The sequence below is a fragment of the Eupeodes corollae genome, chromosome 1 (assembly GCF_945859685.1).
Source record: "Eupeodes corollae chromosome 1, idEupCoro1.1, whole genome shotgun sequence".
Taxonomy (NCBI): domain Eukaryota; kingdom Metazoa; phylum Arthropoda; class Insecta; order Diptera; family Syrphidae; genus Eupeodes; species Eupeodes corollae.
In genome coordinates, this window is record NC_079147.1 from 51,934,486 (window position 1) to 51,957,613 (window position 23,128).

The window sequence follows — 23,128 nt, forward strand, 5'->3', positions numbered from 1 at the left end:
GATAAAAACTACTTTGACCTGTTGCCACGTCATGGGAAATATTTGAGAAGGAGGCATCCTTTAAAAATTTGTTGCAGCCATGGAAGGAAAGCCATATTAAGCAACATAATAGTAAAATTATACTGCTCTTGAATTTAAGAAGCTCAAGAGATTCAACCACAAAGTGACAGTTGATCACATAACGTATTGACATTTGACTTGAAAGAACACTGGAAATAAAACTCAGCGGTGAATTTTTGACAGTCGAAGTAAATGGGACCCTTTTCACAACCAATGTTTGTGTTTGAGTGCTATGATATTACGTGAGTCAGGGAGAAAGCTTTAAAAGCAATTTTAAAGATGGTAGCCACAATCTTTTAAAAATAATTTCCCCTTTTTTATAACTAATCAAAAATACAAAAAAAAAAACTCTTTTGGCTACCGTACAAGAAACCCAAAATTCAAAATTTGCCAAAGCGAAAAAAATTGATTTATGGAAAAAGTTTAGCTTGTATTTTTTTTTGATAACTAAAAAAAGCCGCCTCTTAAATGATACGTAATAGGTTAATTGGGTCTTCGAAACGAACGACAGCCAACCGTCCAACAAATCGAAAATTATACATAATATCTTATCTTTCATTTTGATCATTAATCAAATTTTACTCATTTGCCAAATTAACTTAATTTTGCTCGCCCCGCAAATTATATCAAAGAGAATCACCTACGCATAAGTTCGCATCAGCGCGTGCCACCTCTGGAAGCTCTGTGTTCCTTTTTTTAATTTTTCTTTATTTTTTCGTGTTGTTTTTATATTTTGTTGTTTAGTAATTACAATAAACGATCTGACATAAGTTGAGTTAACATTAATTTAACTCGTTTAAGACTTTAAATAAAACAATGCCATCTTTACGTCGTTAGGTCGCATCTTTGTCGCATCGCATCGCGTCGCGTCGGTCATCGTCTTGACTAAACAAAAGTTTATATTGTGTAAATTTGTCTTGTCTACTTGCATGAACGCTTGAATAAAGATCACAAATGAAACTTTCAGTCAACCGAATAATAGGCAATTAAGGCTTTTGTTTAAATAATAAAATAAAAACAATAAACTTTAAAAAACATCTTAGCTTAATGAAACATAATCGCATTTAAAATAACTATTTTTAGTGTGCGGTATAAAGTGGATATATCTGTTTCTGAACGAATTTTTAAAATTGCATTGCACACCTTTAATTAATTTTATTTATAATTTGCTAAAGACAAGACATTGGTTTTGTGGAAAAACTTCAGATGGCTGTCAACTTTGACTTTTAAGACGTCAAGAAGAATGTATAAAACGCGATCTGTTAAGCATCTTGCACATGAGCTACGAACTGCGAGCATTGGATGTTCACATATTTTGACTTTTCTTTCACATGGGCTTTATTTCTATTCGCAGACAACGAATTGAATTACCTTTTTCTCCATCTTTTTCTCAACCATGATCTTTTACACAAAAACATAACAAGAGTGTGATCATTTTGAGGTTATGTTGAGCGCGAACAATTTATTCGTTGCGCATCTGTCAAAAACATCTGTTAAGTTGATCTTATGTCATTTAACCAAGTTATTTTATTCTAAAAGGAGAGGAAAGTTTAATACAAAATTTGTTTCAATCCTGATTGGATTATATCTTTTAGTAAATCCACACTTTGTAACAATAAATATTATGTTTTTAAATGAACGAATATACTACCTGTCAGTCTTCTTTATTTTTATGTCATTACACAATGGCACGTGTTTGAATAAAGGTATCTAATGCGGGGTGTAATATGAGTTAGATGTGGTTAACAGTCTAGAACTTAAAGGTGTACCTTCATCTTTATGAATAGATACATTATGTGTGACAAACCATATCTAATACAAAAATGTGTGCACATTTATCGAGAACTCAGGTAGGTAATAAGAAACGTCAAATTACACCTCTATTCATAAACTTATAAACCAGATGGTGTTTATCTGTTATAAGCTCAGCTTAAGCTTTCCCTTCAGAACAGAAGCCTTAACTCAAAATATGTACATTAATTTATCAAACTAACAAATTCTCTGAAAGTTAATTAACCAATTGCTATATATCTCTGGTATCTGGTGGTTTGCCAGTGGTAGCGTAGGTAAATTGTATGGCAATATGGCGAGACAAAACTTTAAAAAGATTGAATGTCATTTGTGACAGGAAGAGGTGTGGAGAAAAACAATCATTTTGCTGATTGTGTCAGAGTAGCAGCAAAGATAAATATATATATTGTTGGTTATTTTGTATTGACCATTATTTTCTTCGAATTTAAATGCAAGCCGGGAAGTCGATTTGTGCCAAGAAATTACCTCTGGCTTTTGTTATTTATATAGTTTTTTGTTTTCATTCTTTTTTTTATTCATAGAAGCTTTTGGAAATATATAACAATATCCAAATTCATTAGAGGGCTAGAGCAATTTGCTTTGAATGAATCATGAAGAAATTTAACGGTCTGTTCTATTTTATATCTTTTATTTTCGTGTACTTAACTAAAAAAGGCAAAACAAAATTGAGAAGAAATCATTTCTGACAGTAGTTTTGTTTGTGTGTTTCTTTTATTAATAATTTTGTTCATTGAACTTCATTGAGAGTTGACCTAAATTATCTGACGTCTTTGATTGTTATACAAAAAGAAAATGGCGCCAACAACTGCCAAAAACCTAAACTATTCCGTGTTTAATATTTCTCAATATCTATCTCAAAAACAAATATTGACACGTGTAAATCAAAATTAGATTGTTTATTTTTCCTGTCACTTTGGCAGTTTATGATTTAACACTACTTTTCCACCAAAAATCTTGAGCTTCTTAAAAGTTATTTCAGAACAAGAACTTGATTTTGTACTCTAGACGTTGTTGAGCGCCTTTCGAACAAACTTAAAAGTTTGTAAATTGTTAACTTTTAACTGCCATTTTGTTATTTGGGCAGTAATGTTAAGGGAAAGTTGAAATGATTGTTGGTTGGTGGCAATTCTTTTCTTATGATGAGAAATGCTTGCATAGTTCGAAAATCTAAACCAAATTTCATTTCCCATCAAACAAAAATAAAATGGAGGCCCTAATGTCAACAGGAATTTATCTCGCTTGTCAAATGATATCCAATCTGTGTTATGCTTCCAAATTCAGAAGCAACTTGAATTTTTGTTGACATTAAATAACAATAATCGATAGGAAGTTAAGAGCCATAATAAAATGACAATTATGGTTACTCCTACTTACCTACTGTTATAGGAACCTATATTTACATTCACTTCAGATTTATATAAAAAAAAGCAAACTCAATTGTTATCAAAAATCAAATATAAACATTTTTAACATATTTTCTTCTTATCGAACAAACAGAAAACACATTTAAAATGAAAAAAAAGCAATGTGTCGTGTAGGGGTACCTGTACCTAACTAATTTATCTATATTTGAAGTAGATGACAAACAAGTAATTGCCTGACGTGAAGGATTATGTCAAAGTAAACATCATGAATAAGGTACTTGAAATATTGAAACTACAAGTGAAATTGTCTTCTTTTGACATTTAAAAATAAACAGCTAAGTTTTATTATTTGCGATGCAGGTATTTGGTAAGCTTTGAAAATCGTGGTTTATATTGGATATCCATAGAACTTTGTTGTGTAAATTTAACTTAACCTTGTCCCAAAACAAATAAGTCTTCCTTTTTCGAAGAATGAGCATATTTTGTGTGACTTTTTTGTATTCAACTCATGAAGGTTCGTGTGAACAGTATTATTTGTACGCTTATTTCAGGTTCGCGCAACAATTTTTACTTGTCAAAAATGGGAACGAAATTGACGTTGACCTAGAAAAAGACAGGCCTGGAACATAGATTTCGTGCAACTTGTCTTCATTTAAAGCAAACAAATTTTCATAACTTCTTAAGTTCCGATAAGTTAGAATCTACAGAAACCTTTTGAATCAATGACAAATAAGATTTACATTTTTTTTCAGCACCACACAAGTATCGTGTGTGTCGGATATGATCAAAGTCGTTATTTCAACCATAATAACTCGTTGATCAATATTAACGAGCATCCCGCATTTGCCATATTATGCTAATAAAACCTTACACACAATAAATGCATTTAAATTGCGCTACGTGCAGTTATTTGCTTGTTTTATAGCTTGCTTGGTAGCTTCCAGTGTAAATTGCCACAAAAATATTTAGTTACATCGGTAAATTGATTGTGCTACTAAATGACAAACGGCGAGACGCAACGACGAGGGAGACGACGACGGACGATGCGACGACGTGAAGGAGTGACGGTGTGAAAGTGATGCATTTTCATGACGTTTTAATTGACGATATTTTTGTTGGTTTTTAAATTGCTTTTGTGGTTTTGTCCCGAAATAAACCAAATCTACAGCCACTAAAAAACACACCTGACTGCAATATAAATTACTCAAACTGTGAATTTATTATTGTAACGGCTGGAATTTGAGATTTTACCGTACTTTATACCTTAGTCTTATATATCCTCTATTATTGTAGGCATTTTTCTTTATTTTGCTCTAAGGATCTGATTAATCGGATATAATTATTAAACACACCTAAATGCCGAACTGTCATTTTCGTTCAAATCACCAAATAAATAAGTGAAGTTGGCTTCGCTTAGCAATTCATGCGATTTGCTCTGTCAAATAGATCAACCATTCAGCTAACTCGGATGTTAATTATTGTGCTATGATATATCTGAGCTCACAAAAAAAAACAGATTTTTTGACAGTTGCGTCATCTGCTCATAGCCTAAAAAGAAGAACGCCATATATTACAAACACTGGCATAGTAAAAGGTGAATAAGAAACTAAGGTTAGTAACATTTTACATAATCTACTCTTAAAGTAACTTAATTATCAAAAAACAAATATAAATCTCTTAGATAAAAAAGATATTTCTGCTATTATTAGAATTCTTATCTCAATGCATATAGCATATGCGTGATGTCACTTAAATAATAAAATATATCTATTATACATGCGATGATATCAGACACATAATTTTGATTAACAACTTTTTTTATTGCGAGAATTATATGATTATTTCCTATTAATTAATAATAATTCTAATATGCTTTATGCCAATGGCTTTGTTTGAATACAAATTATAGATACATAGGTATAGATTAAGAAAAAATGCAATTTTTAATGCGTGTATTAAAAAGTCTGGAGGTCAATATTAGCCTAAGGGATTTCCTATTTTTTGTTATTAAATTGGATCTATAAAATATTTGTCTATAAAGAAAATCATCAGAAAAACGCAATTAATTTAGTTTTAAAATAGCAATGAAAAATATATGAATTAATAACAAATTAAACTTAAATTAAAACATTGTTGTTTATCGAAATTTGTATGTTCTTTTTTCTTTGTTTTCTGCATAAACAAGTTTTGTTTTTGTTTTATTCATACAAAAATGAAAATAAATTTCTGTCATCTTGAAGTTTGAGATTCTTTTGAAGGTCAGTTGAATATAAGTATTTGCCTATATTCACAATTTTCTTCTTCGAGTTTCTGTCAAGTTTGTGATCTATGGCCGTTATGTTTGTTATGATTTATTTGAAACCTTTTGAATCGAATACATTTGTTTTTACTCGCTACATTTGACGTAACACGAGCGAGCAATCAACAACGCATCAGAAGTATTTCTAAATTTTTTATACGACTCCTTAAGGCTCTTGCACATGGGAGCGAACAACGAATGAACGAATGGACGAACAAACGTGATTTTTCACATTTCAAAAAGTCAATTTTCAAAAAAACACATCTAAATTATAAGAAACCAATTAGCACTAATGTCAGGATAATAAAATTTGTATTTTGTTACCTTAAATAAGAAAATTTTGTAAAAAGAATTTGGTAGTAACGAATTGCCGTGTGGTTGCTACTAACTGTCAAACTCTATTCGCGTTCCACATACCATCCATACTGCAACGAATAAATACTGCAACGAATAAACGCACTCAACTTAACCTCAAAATTATACCACTCTTGTTTTGTTCGTTGAAAAGGGTAATTATAAATTGACAATTCGTCGCTGTCTGCGAATAGAAATAAAGCACATGTGAAAGAAAAGTCAAAATATGCGCAGTTCCTAGCTCATGCGCAAGACGCTTTATTGTTTTTTGAGATCAGTTCACAGTAGCTAAGTAAGGCTTCAGGAGTAAAGGGCCTTGCACATGGGAGCAAACAACGAATGAACGAGTGAACGAACAAACGTGATTTTACACTTTTCAAAAAGTCAATTTCAAACAAAAACACATTTAAATTATAAGAAACCAATTGACCCTTACGTTAGGATAATAAAATTTGCATTTTGTTCTCTAAAACAAGCCAATTCTGTAAAAACAATTTGTTAGCAACGACTTGCAATGTGGTTGCTACGAACTGTCAAACTCTATTCGCGTTCCACATACAATCCACACTGCAACGAATAAATTGTACACGCTCAAATTAACCTCAAAATTATACCACTCTTGTTTTGTTCTTTGAAAATGGAAATTATAAATTGACAATTCGTCGCTGTCCTCGAATAGAAATAAGGCTCATTTGAAAGAAAAGTCAAAATATGCGAACATCCACACTCCACAGTTCGCAGTTTGTAGCTCATGTGCAAGATGCTTTATTGTTTTTTGAAATCAGTTCACAGTAGCTAAGTAAGGCTTACCTTACATTTTCCTTCATGTAGATAATTGGGTAAATGTCAAAATCATTGAATCCGAAGAAAGTAAGTACATAGGGGAAGTAATTACAAACGGAATGAGTAAGAACTTTGGAGTGTTGATTCAGCTGTCAAAACATATAATGTTTAAAATCTATTGCGAACTTATAAACCATTTTGTGGGTCACAGTTACAGTCGAAATCCTTATGGTTTTGAGGTAGTAATTACAAACAAAATGGGTAAGAAGTTTGGAGTGTTGATTCAGCTGTCGAATTTTCGACTAGACTTTATAAGATGTTAAACATTGTTTTAAAATTGTGATTAAATTTTTAAAGACTCCGCCTATATATTTTAATATGAACAGATTTGAATTCATGTTGAATTAATTGATAAAACAAATTACCCCAGGTGTTGACAATTACAACCGATTCTTAAAAATTTCAAAAATAGTGAACAAATCCTGCTAATACATTTTACAAAAACTAAAACATAAAACATAAAAAAAACGTATAAATTCGAACATAAATAATTTTTATAATGCACTGACTGCATCACTTCGAAGATAGATTTTAATTTAACCACATTAAGAAAATGTCAAACACAAAAGTCAAAAATTATATTAAAATTTTGTGTCGTTTATTCTCAAAAACACATAAAAACACTAAATGTTTTGAAAACAGTCTATCTTTTACCATAATTAAATTTTCTTTTAAAAATATTTAAAATAGAAAAATATACATTAAAATAAAGTCAGAACAGATCTCAAAAACAGCTAATAAGCTTGATGACTGTTCCAAAATACATTAATGATTAATGTTTTTTTTCTTTTCTTCTCAAAGAAATTTAATTTATTTTTAAAACCAATTCTTAACCTATGTATGTATTTTATTTTTGAAACAAAAACTTCTTCTAAAATTTTAAGTTAAAATGGCTGACTTATGTGGGGATCTTAATAAATTAGCTGTGACATTTTTTGGTTTATGAAGATGTTCCTTTTAGAAAATCGAAAAAAAAATAATTATACAAAACACCTTTGAAGAGGAGTGCTCGACGTCGACTTTTCTTCGATTTAACGATCTATGTTTCTGTTCTTCATGTAGGAGTTTATTTAGATCTCAGGTCCAGGGGCGAATACTTTTCAAGAGAATCTGTCACTCATCTCAATTTTTCCATTTTAATTTTATTTGAATATAAAGTTTTTTTTTGTTGATGAAAACGAAGGGAATTTAAAACAAAATATTTTATTTTTGTATTTTCTTTTTTAAATTGAATCAAAAAAAAAACATAGAATGGTTGCCCTGTCTCAGATTATTATAATTTTAATCCATGCCATTCACAATAATGAATAATTGAATGAAAATATTTATTTACGTTTGTTATCTTTTAATTATAAACCAAACATAAATGTTTAAAGTTTTATGCTAATGAAATGAGAAATCGATGACATATTGAAAGAGGAGCTTGTTTGTGTGTCAAGATAAATTTTAGTTTCAATTTTTTAAACAAAATTATTCATTATTTGAAGACAATTTTGAAACAAATAGGTCACAATAGTAATTGATTTCCTGGTATGGATTATCTGTCATAACTATTTTAAACTTTTTGTGTTGCTTGTAGTTGAGTATTTTCAATTATTGTAACGTCACTTATTTAGTCCACACTTTTCAAACTTTCTTGAAAACAGAATGAGAACTTATTTTTTAGTAGAATTAATTTGTGTGGGGATTTTTAAAAGTTAGCCTTAACTTATAACTTATTACTATAATTTGAATGCAGTTTTGATTACATAGCTATTGTGATTCAATTTTGTAAATAGGCTATTGTGAACAAAAAAAGGGTTAAAATAATGTTTCCAACCCGCTTAAGAACTAAAGTCGAGTTGAAATTCAAATTTAGAGACTAATAATTCTCTATGGATAAAAGAAAACTTTGTAATAATAAAATTAAGGATATAATAGAAAAATTAAAGACTTTAAATAGCGTTATTTTCGTTATTTGAATGCAACTTATAGAACCATTTGTTCTGTCAAATAGTGACTCAAGTCATTAGTTGATTATTGAAGATTTTGTTATCATATTGAATTAAGGTTGAAGTCAAATTTAAATATTATTTCCAACAAGTACCATTTTACTTTAACTTTTGAACAAAAAAAAACAACCAAAATATCCAATGTAAATAATTGACACGTTATCAAAATATCATCGTGTAAAGCCACTGTTTTTGTCATCATCGATTTACATTAATTTTAAATTTATATTTTAATCGTACTCGTATACCTATATAATGCCATTGGCCTGAATATGCATTTGTGTAACTGTTGAGGTGTTTAATTTTTGTAAAACGTTAACAAGCTTGAAAATTATTATTATTATTATTTTTATTCTCTTTTGGAATAATTCTGTTTAAATTCAAATTTATGTGAAGAGGGTGTGACTGTGTCTTGTCTTTGCGACAAAAATTGTCTGCATGGTGTCTGCCAGAGTTAAGGTACCTCATATACATTTTAATCCTCAATGCAATATCATAATCGTGCAGCTTAAAACAGTTAATTAAATGAAAACAAAATAAAAGAAAACAGGTAAAACATGCTTTGTTTTATCGATAACTTTGACCTAATTTGCTAAAAATTATTCTCAATAAGTTTTACAAAACAAAAAAATAATAATAACAAAGTTCAATAACTGCGAAGAAATGCATAAATACTGTTATTTTGTGGCTATACCGGATTGGATTCAGCCGAACTGTCATAGTTAAATGTCAAGACACTCTACACGAATTCGCCTAAAGATGGAAATTCATACACTCCAAAGTGTGTTGCTTTTAGATAGGCAATTTATTTATTTATAAAGTTGTGAGGTCTATAACTGAAAAATTAAAAGCTAAGAATCCATTCCATAGATCTCATTTGATGCATCGGATCAATCATTTCAATTCGATCTAGATAAATATAAATCCAAATTAAGATTGAATTTTCCATGTAAGCGAAGTTCATTTCAAGTTAAACATATAATAAGAAATCCGATCAAACGTCAACATTATCCAAAAGTTATCTACAAGAATTTTGACATTAGATTTAGAACAATGGTATCTGTCAAAATAAAATTTAAAAATGGTGGTTTTACTGTTAACTATATCGACGCTTTAAACAGAAATAATCGATTAGAAATAAACTTAAGTCAAACAAAGCTGCTGGAGCTGACTGCATCGCGGCCGAACTATTCAAAGCAGCAGGCGATGGCTTGGTAGGGAGCATGCACCAACTCATCTGCAAAATATGGTCTGAAGAAAGCATTCCAGATGAGTGGAATCTCAGCATAGTGTGGCCGATACATAAGAAAGGAGACCCTCTAAACTGCGCCAACTACAGAGGTATCAGTCTCCTCAACATTTCATATAAGATCCTCTCTGCCGTATTATGTGAACGTCTGAAGCCAATCGTCAACAACCTGATAGGTCCTTATCAGTGTGGTTTCAGACCAGAAAAGTCTACTATCGACCAAATATTCAGAATACGGCAGATCTTGAAAAAAACCCAGGAACTTCAAATCGATACCCACCACCTCCTTATCGATTTTAAGGCAGCGTATGACAGACATAGGGAAGAGCTCTACAGAGTCGGCATCCCTGTCAAACTTATCCGTTTATGCAGAATGACGATGGAGAATGCTGCTCATTCAAGGTCGGAAAAGATCTTACCGATGCATTTAATGTCAAAAAAGGTTTAAGAGAAGGCGATGCACTGTCATGCGACTCCTTCAACGTCGTTCTGAAAAGAATTGTGCAAAACACGTCTTCCAAAGGTCCATCCAATTACTCGGATAAGCAGATGATATTGACATAATTGAAAGCATGATGTCAGTGGAGCCTTTTTTGAGCATTGCGACGGAAGCGAAGAAGATGGGTTTAGTTGTCAATGAGGGCAGGACTAAGTATATGCTGCCATCAAAAAAGGACACTGAACAACTACTTCTTGGACAAAACGTCACCTACACACCGCTATTAACACAGACAACGACACCAGCGCTGAAATCAAACGAAGAATAACTCTTGCAAATCGCTGCTTCTTTGGATTAGAAGGCAAATGAGAAGTAAAGTCCTCTGTCCTGGGCCCTGTCAAAGAAAGATGAGAGCGTCTTAGGATGCTTCTAGAGAAAAATTCTTCGGGTGATTTTTGGTCCCGTACGCATAGATGGAGAATGGAGGAGAAGATATAACGACGAACTGTAAGGGCTGTACAGCGACACTGACCTAGTTAGCAGAATTAAAGTCCAACGGCTTAGATGGCTAGGTCATGTAGAGCGGATGGACATCAAAGCTCCAGCCCGGAAGGTCTTTGAATACCATCCCGAGGGACGGCGCATTAGAGGAAGACCGCGACTCAGGTGGCGCACCCAGGTGGGAGAGGACCTCAACCAACTTGGCGTGCGAAACTGGATACAGCTAGCTAGGGACCGAGCTGGCTAGAGACGCATGTTGGTTGAGGTCTAGGTCCGTCCGGACTGTAGCGCCGTAAGAAAGTTAAGAATTTAAAATTTTAAACTTACATTGACCCTTTATACATTTGTTGGAATGAAGTTCATTTAAATTCTTCATGAATCTTAAAGGAGTCGAAATCAATGGAATATGATTTTAATTAAAATTATATGAAACAATAAAGCCATGAGCAAAACCAATGGGAGCAATTGAAGAAGCAAGTCTATTCCATAGATCTCATTTGATGCATCAAACATTTCAATTCGATCCAGATAAAATAAAATGTATAACAAGAAATCTGTTCAAACGTCAACACTATCCAAAAAATATCTACAAGAGTTTTTGACATGAGATTTAGAAAAATGGTATCTGTCAAAACAAAATTTAAAAATGGGGGTTTTACTGTTATTTATTACGACGCTTTAAACAGAAATAATCGACTTAGAAGCTTGTTTTAGTTGTACCCTTCAATTATATGATTGCTAGTTGATTTGAATTCTAATACAGAAGCTGTCATTTAAGCTCATGTTTTTTTGGTCTCAAAAATCTACAATAGCTTAGTTTCATTAAAATGATCTTAAGTGACAGTGAAATAGTGTAGAAAAAGTGATGATTACTTGGGCACAAACTGAGCCTTTTTGACAATTAGATTTCCAAAAGTAAAGCCCATATCTACTAAGCAACTGTCATAAGTTAACATCATTATTTTTTTATAAAATTGTAAAATAAACTCATAAAAAGACTGCTCTGACTAAAAGAAGAGTTAAAAACTAATGCGGCTTTGAGTTTTGACAGATGCTTGGCATGAAAAATGTTTAATACCTCATAAAATCGTAAGGGTAGTAGTTTGGAACTGTTATTTTTTAATTTGTTTAAGCTAGCTACTGCTTTTGTCCTTTCTATTTGTCTTCGATGAAAATTGTAACAATCTTTTATGCCTATTATTAGGTTTTAACTTTTTTTTTATATTTTTCCATATCATTCACAATAGTACATAAATGACGTTTGAAAACCAAACAACCACAGTTGTATAAATAAATATCTAGACTTAACGCAACATATCAGTTCTCTGACAAAGCGTATCTGACATTCATCATCATTGTTCGAAACCAGAGACCGTCAAATTGTAATCTAAGTAGTTTTTAGCTTTCTATCTGCGATAATGACATTCATATTTGAATCCAACAAAACGATGTTAGCTTTGCAATATGCAAATAAAAAAGTGTAAAACATTATCAGAAACAAAAGTCAGAAGAAAATATATATCCCAACAAAATAAAAACAAGAAACATACCTAGTACAACTCAATGCCATGCCAACACGAGAACAAACGGTCCGTTAAATTGTCTACAAAATGCACTAATTGCATTTAGAAGCAAGGCATGATGTCAGTGAGAATTGTGCCGACGAATTTCATTTCATATCGAAATTCATAAATCCTCCGTCTCAGTCTGATCATCAGCATTAGCATTAAAGCATCAAAGCACAACATAATATCTCTCTAGCGAATGTGAATTTGAAATGTGCAACGAAATTAGTAAAAATTTTGTTTGCAATAAATCGAACACTCGACGACAAGATACGATGACAACGAAAACTAAATACAAGCAACCATATAGTGACAGTTTGTGTATTATGTCAGTGGTTTTGAAAATGACTCGTAAACCGCATGACATAACATCGATGCCATGACAATCGTTGTGGGTGGCATTATGCGACACCCGGTGGCGCGGCTGGCGGCCGGCCGCGGTGGCAGCATGCAGCTCCACCACCGGAATATTATAGCAATAACAAAAATGGCGGCTGTTGGAATAATTTGATTTACTGCCATAAACTTATAGTGTTTAAATTAATTCAAACCCAATACGTACTTATATGGTAAAGTCGATCTAACAGATCGACTGACATGATGCAGCAGTATATTAATTTTTGTTGTATTCTCATATACTCGTATGTAATTTATTTATTGCAAATTGTTACAATCAATCAAGCTATCACGCGGTGAGATCAACACTGCACTATGAACTGATCGTATCGCATCATTTTATTTTTATGACTCACTTTCAGTATCTATTTTCTAAACTCCGAGTCACATTATTATAATGGTTTGATGTGTGCATGTGCACTTAGGCTTGATTTATGCCAATCAGACAATGCACAGCATTGATTACGACAAGCTTAGGTACCTTACCTATCTAAACTACTTGTACTTGTGGGGGCTCCTCCGGGCAACTTGAACTAGAAATATTTTTTAAATTGAATAATCATGTATTCCAAGTGCAAGCGAATAGTCAAGCCGTATCTATGAGTTTTTGTTTGCTTGTGTTTTTGTTTTGTGTTGTTGTTTAAATTAAAACCTTGCTTTCTAAGAGCATAAGTCTATTATGTGGGAGATCATTTGGTATTCTAAACAGTGCTTAAAAATTGTTTCAAGCTTGACAGATTCAATGAAATCACAAAGGAACACATGTGTGTTTTTGAATTGGCTTGGAAGCAAAGAAATTTCATAATATCACCACAGGAAGACTTTTTCGATATTTATATGACTACAATTAATAAGAACAAGATCTTTCAAGTACATTATGTATTTGATGAACCCTGTCAAATGTCAAATATTTGATATAACAGTCAGATTTTGAATTATCATAATTATGTAATAGATTGTACTTTAAACGAATCCTCAAAGGCGCTATGTTTCTATATGTACATATGTCTTCAAATGTCAACATTCTTAGAAACGAAAATAAGAGTCACATCTTAATTATGTACCAAGATATTTTTGATTTTACAACAATTTCAGATCCTAATGGTTGAATCACAAACACGCTTCAGCTTCGGCTTCGTCTGCGTTACAGTGGGCCTGCTTCGTGGTTACTTTTAATGACATTTCTATTATTTTATACCTCCAAAGAGCAAATATTTTGTTTGTTGACATTTTACAGCTGTTGAGCTGTCAGACAAAGCAAATGTTCAGATAATTGAACTAGAGCTTCCATTTGGAGTTACTTTACGTTATATTACGTAATTTCCCTTACGGTTGTCAAACGAAACGTGAGGTCGAAGCTCCATTGTAATAGCATGCATTGAATTCCTATGGCTGAACTCGTAAACGTCAGGTGAAGCCGAAGCTGAAGCGTTTTTTGTGATTCAGCCATAAAGTATTTCGATTTTGGGTCGAGAAACAAAATAATTTTTAACTTTTCTGTATTTCTGGTAAGAAAATGGTGGACTTAAACTTCTCAGAATGACAGTCCTTGTCATTAAAATTAGAATTGTATCTTAAAGTTGTTTGAAGGACCAAGCTAATTAACATTTTCAATTTTCAAAATTGTTGTTGAAAATGACATTGTTTGAATTTGAGTTTGTAGGAAATTAGTGTGGTTATTTAAATATCCAAGCCAGATGTCATCACACCTTAAAATTTTAGGTGGAATTATGACATTCGGGAGTTAAAGGACATACATAGTCATTCTTCATTAAGTTTTGATTCCGGAAGAATTGCTATTTATAATTTGTTTCCTCGCATGGATTTTATAGGGATTCTAAGGGAAACTGAAAAAACCTCAAAAAACTTAAGCAACTACATATTTACTCATTTGCAAGCGCTCAAAATAGTTCAAATTTGTAGCTACTTTATTTTAAAATTCAACTTAAGGCGGTGACAAAATGTAGGCGGTTAATAATTCTCTGTCACGATTTAATGTGAAAACAAAAACCAAAATCACGATTCAACTAAAACAATCACCTATGAAATTAATGCGTTGTAATCGATTAATTGAATCATCGTTCCTTTTAAAAACCATTCATATGAACATGTAAAAGAAAAAAAACAACATGTACAAAAGAAAAAGATGTAAAAATGTAAGTTACATAAATTTAATATTGAGGTTAAGATCAAATTAGTATAAACTATGTTTAAGCTTTATACTCGAATACAATGGAATCTATTCTTGGATCTTAGTTTTTATGTTTGATTTTGTTATTATGAAGAGTAATACAACTTGACGTGTGACAAATGGAACAACTATTTTGCAATCAAACAGATCATTGTCATATAATTGCAATACTTTTTATTTGCTATTGTGAATTGTGATTTTAGCACTTTGAACAAATAATGATGCGGATCCATATTGGTAGTATTTAAGGCAATGATGATTGCAATCTCAATACACGTATTGAATTCAATACTGTGGAGAAAATGGGAAATTTCAAAATGAAAGACATCAATTGTATTTCATAAACACTGCGATATTGACATTTACATTATCAAAGCATAAGCGTTTTGAAGCAAATGCTAATAAAACAAGAGAATGTATTGTCTTTGAACTGTCAATTATTACGTTGCGTTTCATATGCTTTCATGTTTATGGTTTTGGATTTTGGCTCATGAAGTGCGCTCGGTAAAAACTCTTGTCTTGGATTTTGGCAGTTATTTTCTTTTCAAAATAATTGTATATTTTTTTTCCTTAGTTTTGACGTTTCCTATTCACTTCTATAGCAGCAATTCTCAACTTAAAGATTTTCAATTATGTGCAGAAAACAAAGAATTTCAATAGAAACCATCCAGGCACGTTTAAAATGCTCCAAATTGTAGAAGCAACATAAGAGTCAAATGATGAGTTTGTAGTTATGCTGTGTAAAGTTTGACGTCCATAAATTACTCCCCATTTTATCAGAAACTGTCAAAGTTTCTTAAGTAATAGAGACACAATTAATAGACTCTATCTATCTGATTGAAAATTGTGTAATAATAATTTAATTGTTGTTAACGATTTAATCAGTGTAAGGTGCCCCTTATAACCTCAAGTTTTATGACAAAACACAAAAAAAAACTATCAATATCGCATTCGATAATTTTGAATTAACTCTCAAATGCCACCACCTCCACTACTACCATATTTTCAATTATAAATTTAATTTTAAAGAAATCATATTAATCATTGTTATAAGCAATTTGAATTCCTTTATTGGTTATGTTTAAATTAAAAGAAAAAAAAAACTAATAATTATTTCAAAGACCTAAATCGTATGTCTCATGTACGTTCTTGGTTGTTAAATACATTTATGGTCGCTGATGCCAACGCCGCCACCGCCGCCAGTCGTCGCTGTTGTCGACAACAACTGACACTGAGACGGTAGCCATAGTAGTCAACGCGCGGTATTATTCAGATAAAATATCATTCAGAAATACCGCAACCAAGTCAACTAATATACTGGCCCCCCACTTTGAATGAGTGGGTGTTGTACACATATTATTCTTTTATACTTAAAATTTATCACGACGATGAATGTCAGGAATCGGTAATTAAATAAAATCGAGACCAACGGTAAGAGCTTTAAGATGATGGAAGAAATACAAAAATGGAGGAGAACAAAAACGTATTAATAATAAAGCGATCGCAGCGCTGTTTGTTCGGTTGAAGTTGGTACAAAAATAAATTGAAAAATGTTTCTTTAAAAATATCATTCTGACCAATTTGGGCTTTCGGGGGAATTTCAATCACATAATCGTAGGATTTCTCTAGAGTTTCACGGAAAAAACAAAATGACTCAAGCTGACATCTCTGAGTTCAAACGGATGTAAACCTTCAAAAAGATCACTCTTTATGCAAATGGAAACTAATTATATGGATTTCTAGTGTAGTCGATGTGTGTTGTACATCTTAAGATACACCGGATGTTGGCTAAGGTGTGACCGATGTCACTCTGCTTAATGAATATTGACAGTAGAGTCGATTTTTATCTTTTGTGGGAAAGATAAAACATTACTTTAACAGTCACAGTTTAATAACTTGTGCTTTACATGAAATGACACAAACAGCTTCAATTCTTCGCCGCAATGCATTTTATTTTCTATATAAGGAAACAGAACTAATTAACCGAACTGAAAGACATGTTTATTATTATTTTCTTTGTGACAAAACGTTCCGATCTAATCAATCAAGTTTTTATTGAATAGATACTTTGTACCTTACTATATTGGAATATAAAACGCGAAAACAAAAGAAATGCAAATTTTATAAATAATTATACTCGTTAAGAACAAACTTCTCATGTATGTACAGGTAAATATATTATATCATAATGACCATAAATCGGTTCGTCATGCATGACTTAAGGTGTTAATGCAGTAAGGCTACATGGTTTTTCAGTTTTCAGCAAATTGTTTCAGCTGACAATTGGCATCGGTGTGATGTTAAATAAAAGTCATTTATTAATTAATTAAGTGCTGTAAAAATGCTTATTTGGATTGATGACGGGATAAATGTCTCTAAAAGTAATGATGAGTTTTGTAGTGTGGTAAAATGTACAACTGCGTTGCATTGAATTGCTCTTAAAATTTTAAATTATGAAACATTAATAAATTCACCCTCCAACGCGTCTAACGCTTAGTGTTTGAAAAGTGTTAGCCGCTAAGGAACACAAGTGTAAAACTTGTTTACCAGAACAATAAAGATTGTATGCTGTAAATGAAATGACAAAGTAGCTGTCAAAATATTAAAAACACTCACAGGATATTTAAACTAAATTAATTTGCGTTCCACATACAATCCACACTGCTTTGTGGGAAAGGCAAACTAAAAGCATCTTGCACATGCGCTACGAACTGCGAAATGTGGATGTTCGCATATTTTGACTTTTCTTTCACATGAGCTTTATTTCTAATTGCAGACAGCGACGAATTGTCAATTTATAATTACCCTTTTCAAAAAAACAAAACAAGAGTGGTATAATTTTGAGGTTAAGTTGAGCGCGAACAATTTATTCGTTGCAGTGTGGATATTATGTGCAAAGCGAATAGAGTTTGACAGTTCGTAGCAACCACACCGCAATTCGTTACTACCAAATTGTTTTTACAAAATTGTCTTGTTTTAAAGAACAAAATGCAATTTTTATTATTATTCTAACATAAGTGTGAATTGGTTTCTTATAATTTAAATGTGTTTGTGTTTGAAATTGACTTTTTGAAATGTGTAAAATTAGGTTTGTTCGTCCATTCGTTGTTCGATCTCATGTACGCGGCCCTTAACACTTTTTTATAGTTAGTGCGGTTACAGCTTTATTTTTTTTCTTTTGATATAGATTTAAATAAAGATAACGTTTCAAGTCAAACGCAGTTTTAAGATTAAAGTATTTACAGGTTTGAGTTTGACAGTTGAATCATAAAAGGAAAATTATTATTGCATATTTTAAGCGGTTTTCAGAAATGTGAAACTGAAGTATTACAATGTTAAAGATTACAAAATATCATTTTTTTTTTGTAAATCCACGACGTATACTCGCTTTGACAAATACGAGTACCTACGATAGTCAATTATAATTGAATTTGCACAGTTTATTAATGACATTTATGTCCTCTTAAAGTTTTACAGACATACAAAAAAAACACTATTAACATGAGGAAGTCTGGACAGAGCTTTATTTTCCCAACAGGTTATTCTTGAAAATATAAATAAATTTAAATATGCGGAATGCATTTGTAAAACAAAAACTTAGTCCTCCTACTTCTATACAAATTATTACACTCTTCTTGAGTAAATTGCGCGTTTTAATTACAATAATGTTTTTATTTTGGAATAACTATAAAAACATTAATTTACACTTACATCTGGATGTTCTCTTACTGGCACATAGACTTTTTCATTTAATGTGATAGGCGTTCCTTCTGGATCTGGTAATGTGAGTGGTTCTTTTTTGACGCCATTTATTTGAAATAAGGAAGCACGTACTCTGGCAATCTCTGAAATAAAAAATAAAAATTGGAATAAGTGAGAAAAATGGTGAAAATTAGGGATTGCAAAAATTTAAATTTCAAATAACAAAAATACTTTTATGGGTAGCTTTCACTTTGCTTAGAAGTCATAACTAACATCTAAAATCAAAGTTGACTTTTGACAGAACTAAAAGTTAAGCCTGACATTTTGCACTGAGGGCACTTTAAAACTATATCAACAAAAATATTTTTAATTAAAAGTGGAAAATAGTTGAACCCAATTTTCAAAATTGTGAATTACTTTGACAGATGGAAAATTGACACTTTTGATTGCAAATACGACGGTATTTACAAGACGATTTTCACATTAGGCAGGATTAGCCAACATAATGGACTTCATTTGCAGTCAACTGTATTCTTTGTACGTACAGTTTTGCTAAGTTAACTACTTAGTTTGACAAGTGTCATAAATTCGGAACTTTACTTCACTAACCTCTACCTTTAGTTGATCTAACAAACACTAAAAACATTTTTGTTTACAAAACACTCCTTAGACAAGCTACAAGTCAATCAAGATTTGTAATGTAAATTGTAAAGAAATATTACTTGTGCCTTTTCAAATTTGACAAGGAACCGTTTTCAACAAAATGTTTAAAGGAATTGTGCAGAAAACAAATAGTTTACAGATTAATAAAGTTAATTTTTCAATCAAATGAAAAACATAATCAGCTGTCATTTTGACATAACTGAACTGGACTTTATAAATTAGGTGGTGCAACAGTCCGTAGAGAACCAGGGCCTAGTGACTTACAACTCTCAACCATTCCTGTGTGCGAGTAATTGCAGGGCTGGAGGGGACCTACAGTTTATATGCTGAATCCGAACGGCTAATTTTAGAAACCACTTTTTCATGACAAGAATTCCTCTTTGGGAATTTGTCAATTCCTCGCAAGAGGCAGTACCAGTGAATAAAACTTTAGATAGTACAAGAAGGGATCGAACCCAAGACCTCTCGCATGACAGTCCAACGCACTAACCATCATGCCACGGGTGCTTTAGGGGACTTGATAGTTAGGGAGATTTTTCTTGACTAACTTTCCAGTCAACTTTCCAATAAAATTGCTTTAATTGGAATGCAATTTTTTGGCAGCTGGCCAATCAGATACCAGCAACTTGCCTCACTTTCAAGTCCCTTATGCCGCCTGAACCTGCCCATTGATAATATTTAGATGTGAGTCATTTTGAAGTATCATTTAATTATACAACTCTGCCCCAATAGTCTAACTGTCTTAACCATCAGAACCCTAAGTGATTAGCTTAATATTTTTTGAGGAGACTCATTTTGAAATCTGACAATCTTATCTTTCATCTCTTAATATTTAAACAAGATAGGCAATTAGGGCAGATATTTTTTTTAATACAAACAGAATTATCTGTAAGCGAGATAAAATGTCAAAAAAGAGTCTTATGTTCATTCACTGTTTATAATTTTTGTTTGGCCGATACTTCAAATGGAGACCATCTAAACTGCTCCAATTATATAGGAATCAGAATCCTTAACGAGAGATCTTGGACAAAAACTAAAGAACGTCAAATCGACACCCACCCACCATCTTTTCAACGAGTTCAAGGCCGCATATGACGGCTTTTACAGGGACGAACTGTTTGAAGCCATGTCTAGTAATGGCGTCCCTACCAAACATGCCCGTTTGTGCAGGATGCCCAAGGAGAATTCTCGCTGCTCTATAAAGATTTTAACCGAACCTTTTATGTCAAAAAAGACTTTCGACAAGGTGATGCGAATCGTCCATGAAAAATTAGTACAGAGCTCTCACGTCAACACAAGAGGCATAATCTTACAAAAGTATATTACTTACATATGCTGATGACATTGACACAATCAGAAGAACTCAGCTTGCTGTCAATGGGGCTTTTGAGATTATTAAAACAAAGTCGGCAAAAATGGATGTAGCTGTTAATGAGAGCAAACAAAGTACATCTGTCATCAAAAAGGGACTTTTAACAAAGACGCCTCGGTCAAAATGTCACAATCGACAGATGGCTGGGTCACGTAGAGCACATGGAAACCAGTGCCAAAAAGTCTTTGAATCCACACACACAGGCAGTAGCGTAACCTCACTCAACTTAGATTAAAGCAACTGGAGGCATCTAACTAGCGATCCAGAGCTAAATGGAGAAGTTGGTTGGACCTGGCATAAGTTCGCACAGTACTATAGCACCACCTTAATTGTCCTTTAATAATTTTTTTTAGGTGGAGCTACAACAAACTTGATACCAACTTTTTGACGCACGTCGCCTCCCTTTTTCCAAAAAAGAAAACAGCTAAACAAATATTAAAAACCTTCGCATATATTTCGCAACCTTTATGTTATAATTGTATGACAAGTTTATAACGGAATAATTAGACATTCATAAATTGTAATGTAATTTTATATATTTTTGACTTGTTTTTCGATGTTTTCTATGTTTTTCTTATTATTCTCCATTTCTCCAACGGGCTGTCAACTTGACGCTTATAAACAATTTCAATAAAATGGTTACTTTTTTAAGTTCTACATCCGATACTGACGTTTAACCCTGATTTATTTTTATACCAAACAAAATACTTGCCCTATTTATCAAGTAACAACAAAGTTCGAGATTTGTACAACAAAAATTATTATTAGCCAATTATAATGCAGTCAAACATTGCTTTTTTAATCGATGACAAGGACAAATTCTTTTGAATTTATTCAAAGTGCATTCCTGAAGCGCATTTTCTTATCAGTAGTTTTTAATTCAGCCATTAGCGTAATATCTGCGGCACATCATACATTTGTACGTTTAATAATATTGGCAATAATTCAACAACCAATTTATTCATCATGTCACATATAAAAAAAGAAAAATAGTAGTTTCAATTTAAAATAAATAATAATACTTAATAAATATATAAGTTTACAATTTGCCTGATGTGCAGCACTATCAGTTTTATCTCAAAATGTGACATGCACATGATGCACAAATGGATGACAGCACTCGTTGTCGCTTAACCCAATAAAACACCAAGCAACTTCTACTACAAGTACTTGAGTCTCGAATACTTGAATACGTTTGAATTTGACTGTGTCCAACAACTTTTGCGAGTACTACGAATTGTTGAACAAAATAAATAAAACAACAAAAATATATTTTGCATAATTTTCCAATTTTGATGTGAATTGTGAAGATCAAATTTATTTTGTTTCGTCGTTGTTATTCAAAGCTTTTGTGCACTTCAAGTAGCCGTATCGGTCAACTACTTATATTCACTGAGTTGAGTTGAGTATGCGGTTCGAATTTATGGCGGGAAATTCAAATTGCATATATTCCATTAGATGCAGATCGGGCAGTTAGATATTACTACGACTCGTGTTTCAATGGTCGGTGTTTTCTTTTTGTCATTTTGTTTATTTTAACTTGATTTTATTATTTTCGTTGTATGTTTCTTTTTTTCTGCTATAAAAATGTACATTATTTATATTTTTTCCAGTTCAACTATGGAGGTCAATTGGCAACGATACGCCATAGTTATATGGCAGCAAAAAGCAATAATAATGAGCTCTATTGCACTGCCAGAAACTACTCGTATAAACACCATCATCATCATCCACAATATCATCGACACCATCAAAGTTTTTGTTATTAAAAATTAAAAAAAAAAATTATAGCACCATCGACACTGGACACAATTGTTCGTCGATTATTATGGCGAGAAGTATAGAAGAGTTTTGTTATGGCAGCAGCTTGGATATTGCAATAGCTATAGACTTTGAGTGACAGTCACAGGCGCCACAACAGTCGAAAAGCGACGTGCATATAGTTTAACCTAGTTTTTGGTAAGGAGCAAGAGCATAGCAGGATATCAATTTAATTGGCGTGGGAATTATGTTTTGTTTTTGTGTTGCATCAAAACAAAATGTTAGGCAACAGAGACTTCAAACTTTAGACTCACACAGCAATTTATATAGAGATGACATTGTTTCAAGTTACTGAGAATCAACTCAGAGATTTGTTCCAAATTCAATTTACTCTTAATGTAAAAAACAACGCAAATAAATGTAACGAATTCTATTCCTTCTGACAGCTGTCAAATCAAACTTTTAGCGAGCATTGAATGCCAATTGTTTGATCCAAACAAAAATGTCTACCAGTCAAGTCAAAAACGATATCTGCAGGAAAATACGTTTTTACAAACCCTTCAGAG

The 23,128-nt window shown here is 32.2% G+C and overlaps 1 protein-coding gene across 7 annotated transcripts in view; it reads right to left on the reverse strand.

Annotated features, from left to right (window-relative positions):
• Nucleotides 1-23,128, reverse strand: part of LOC129941860 (protein held out wings) — a 158,866-nt gene that overhangs the window by 33,653 nt on the left and 102,085 nt on the right. For all 7 annotated transcript variants that reach the window (XM_056050613.1, XM_056050612.1, XM_056050614.1 and 4 more), the window contains exon 2: nt 18,776-18,909. In XM_056050613.1, the coding sequence (XP_055906588.1) occupies nt 18,776-18,909 (134 nt within the window). The remainder of the gene's footprint in view (nt 1-18,775; nt 18,910-23,128) is intronic.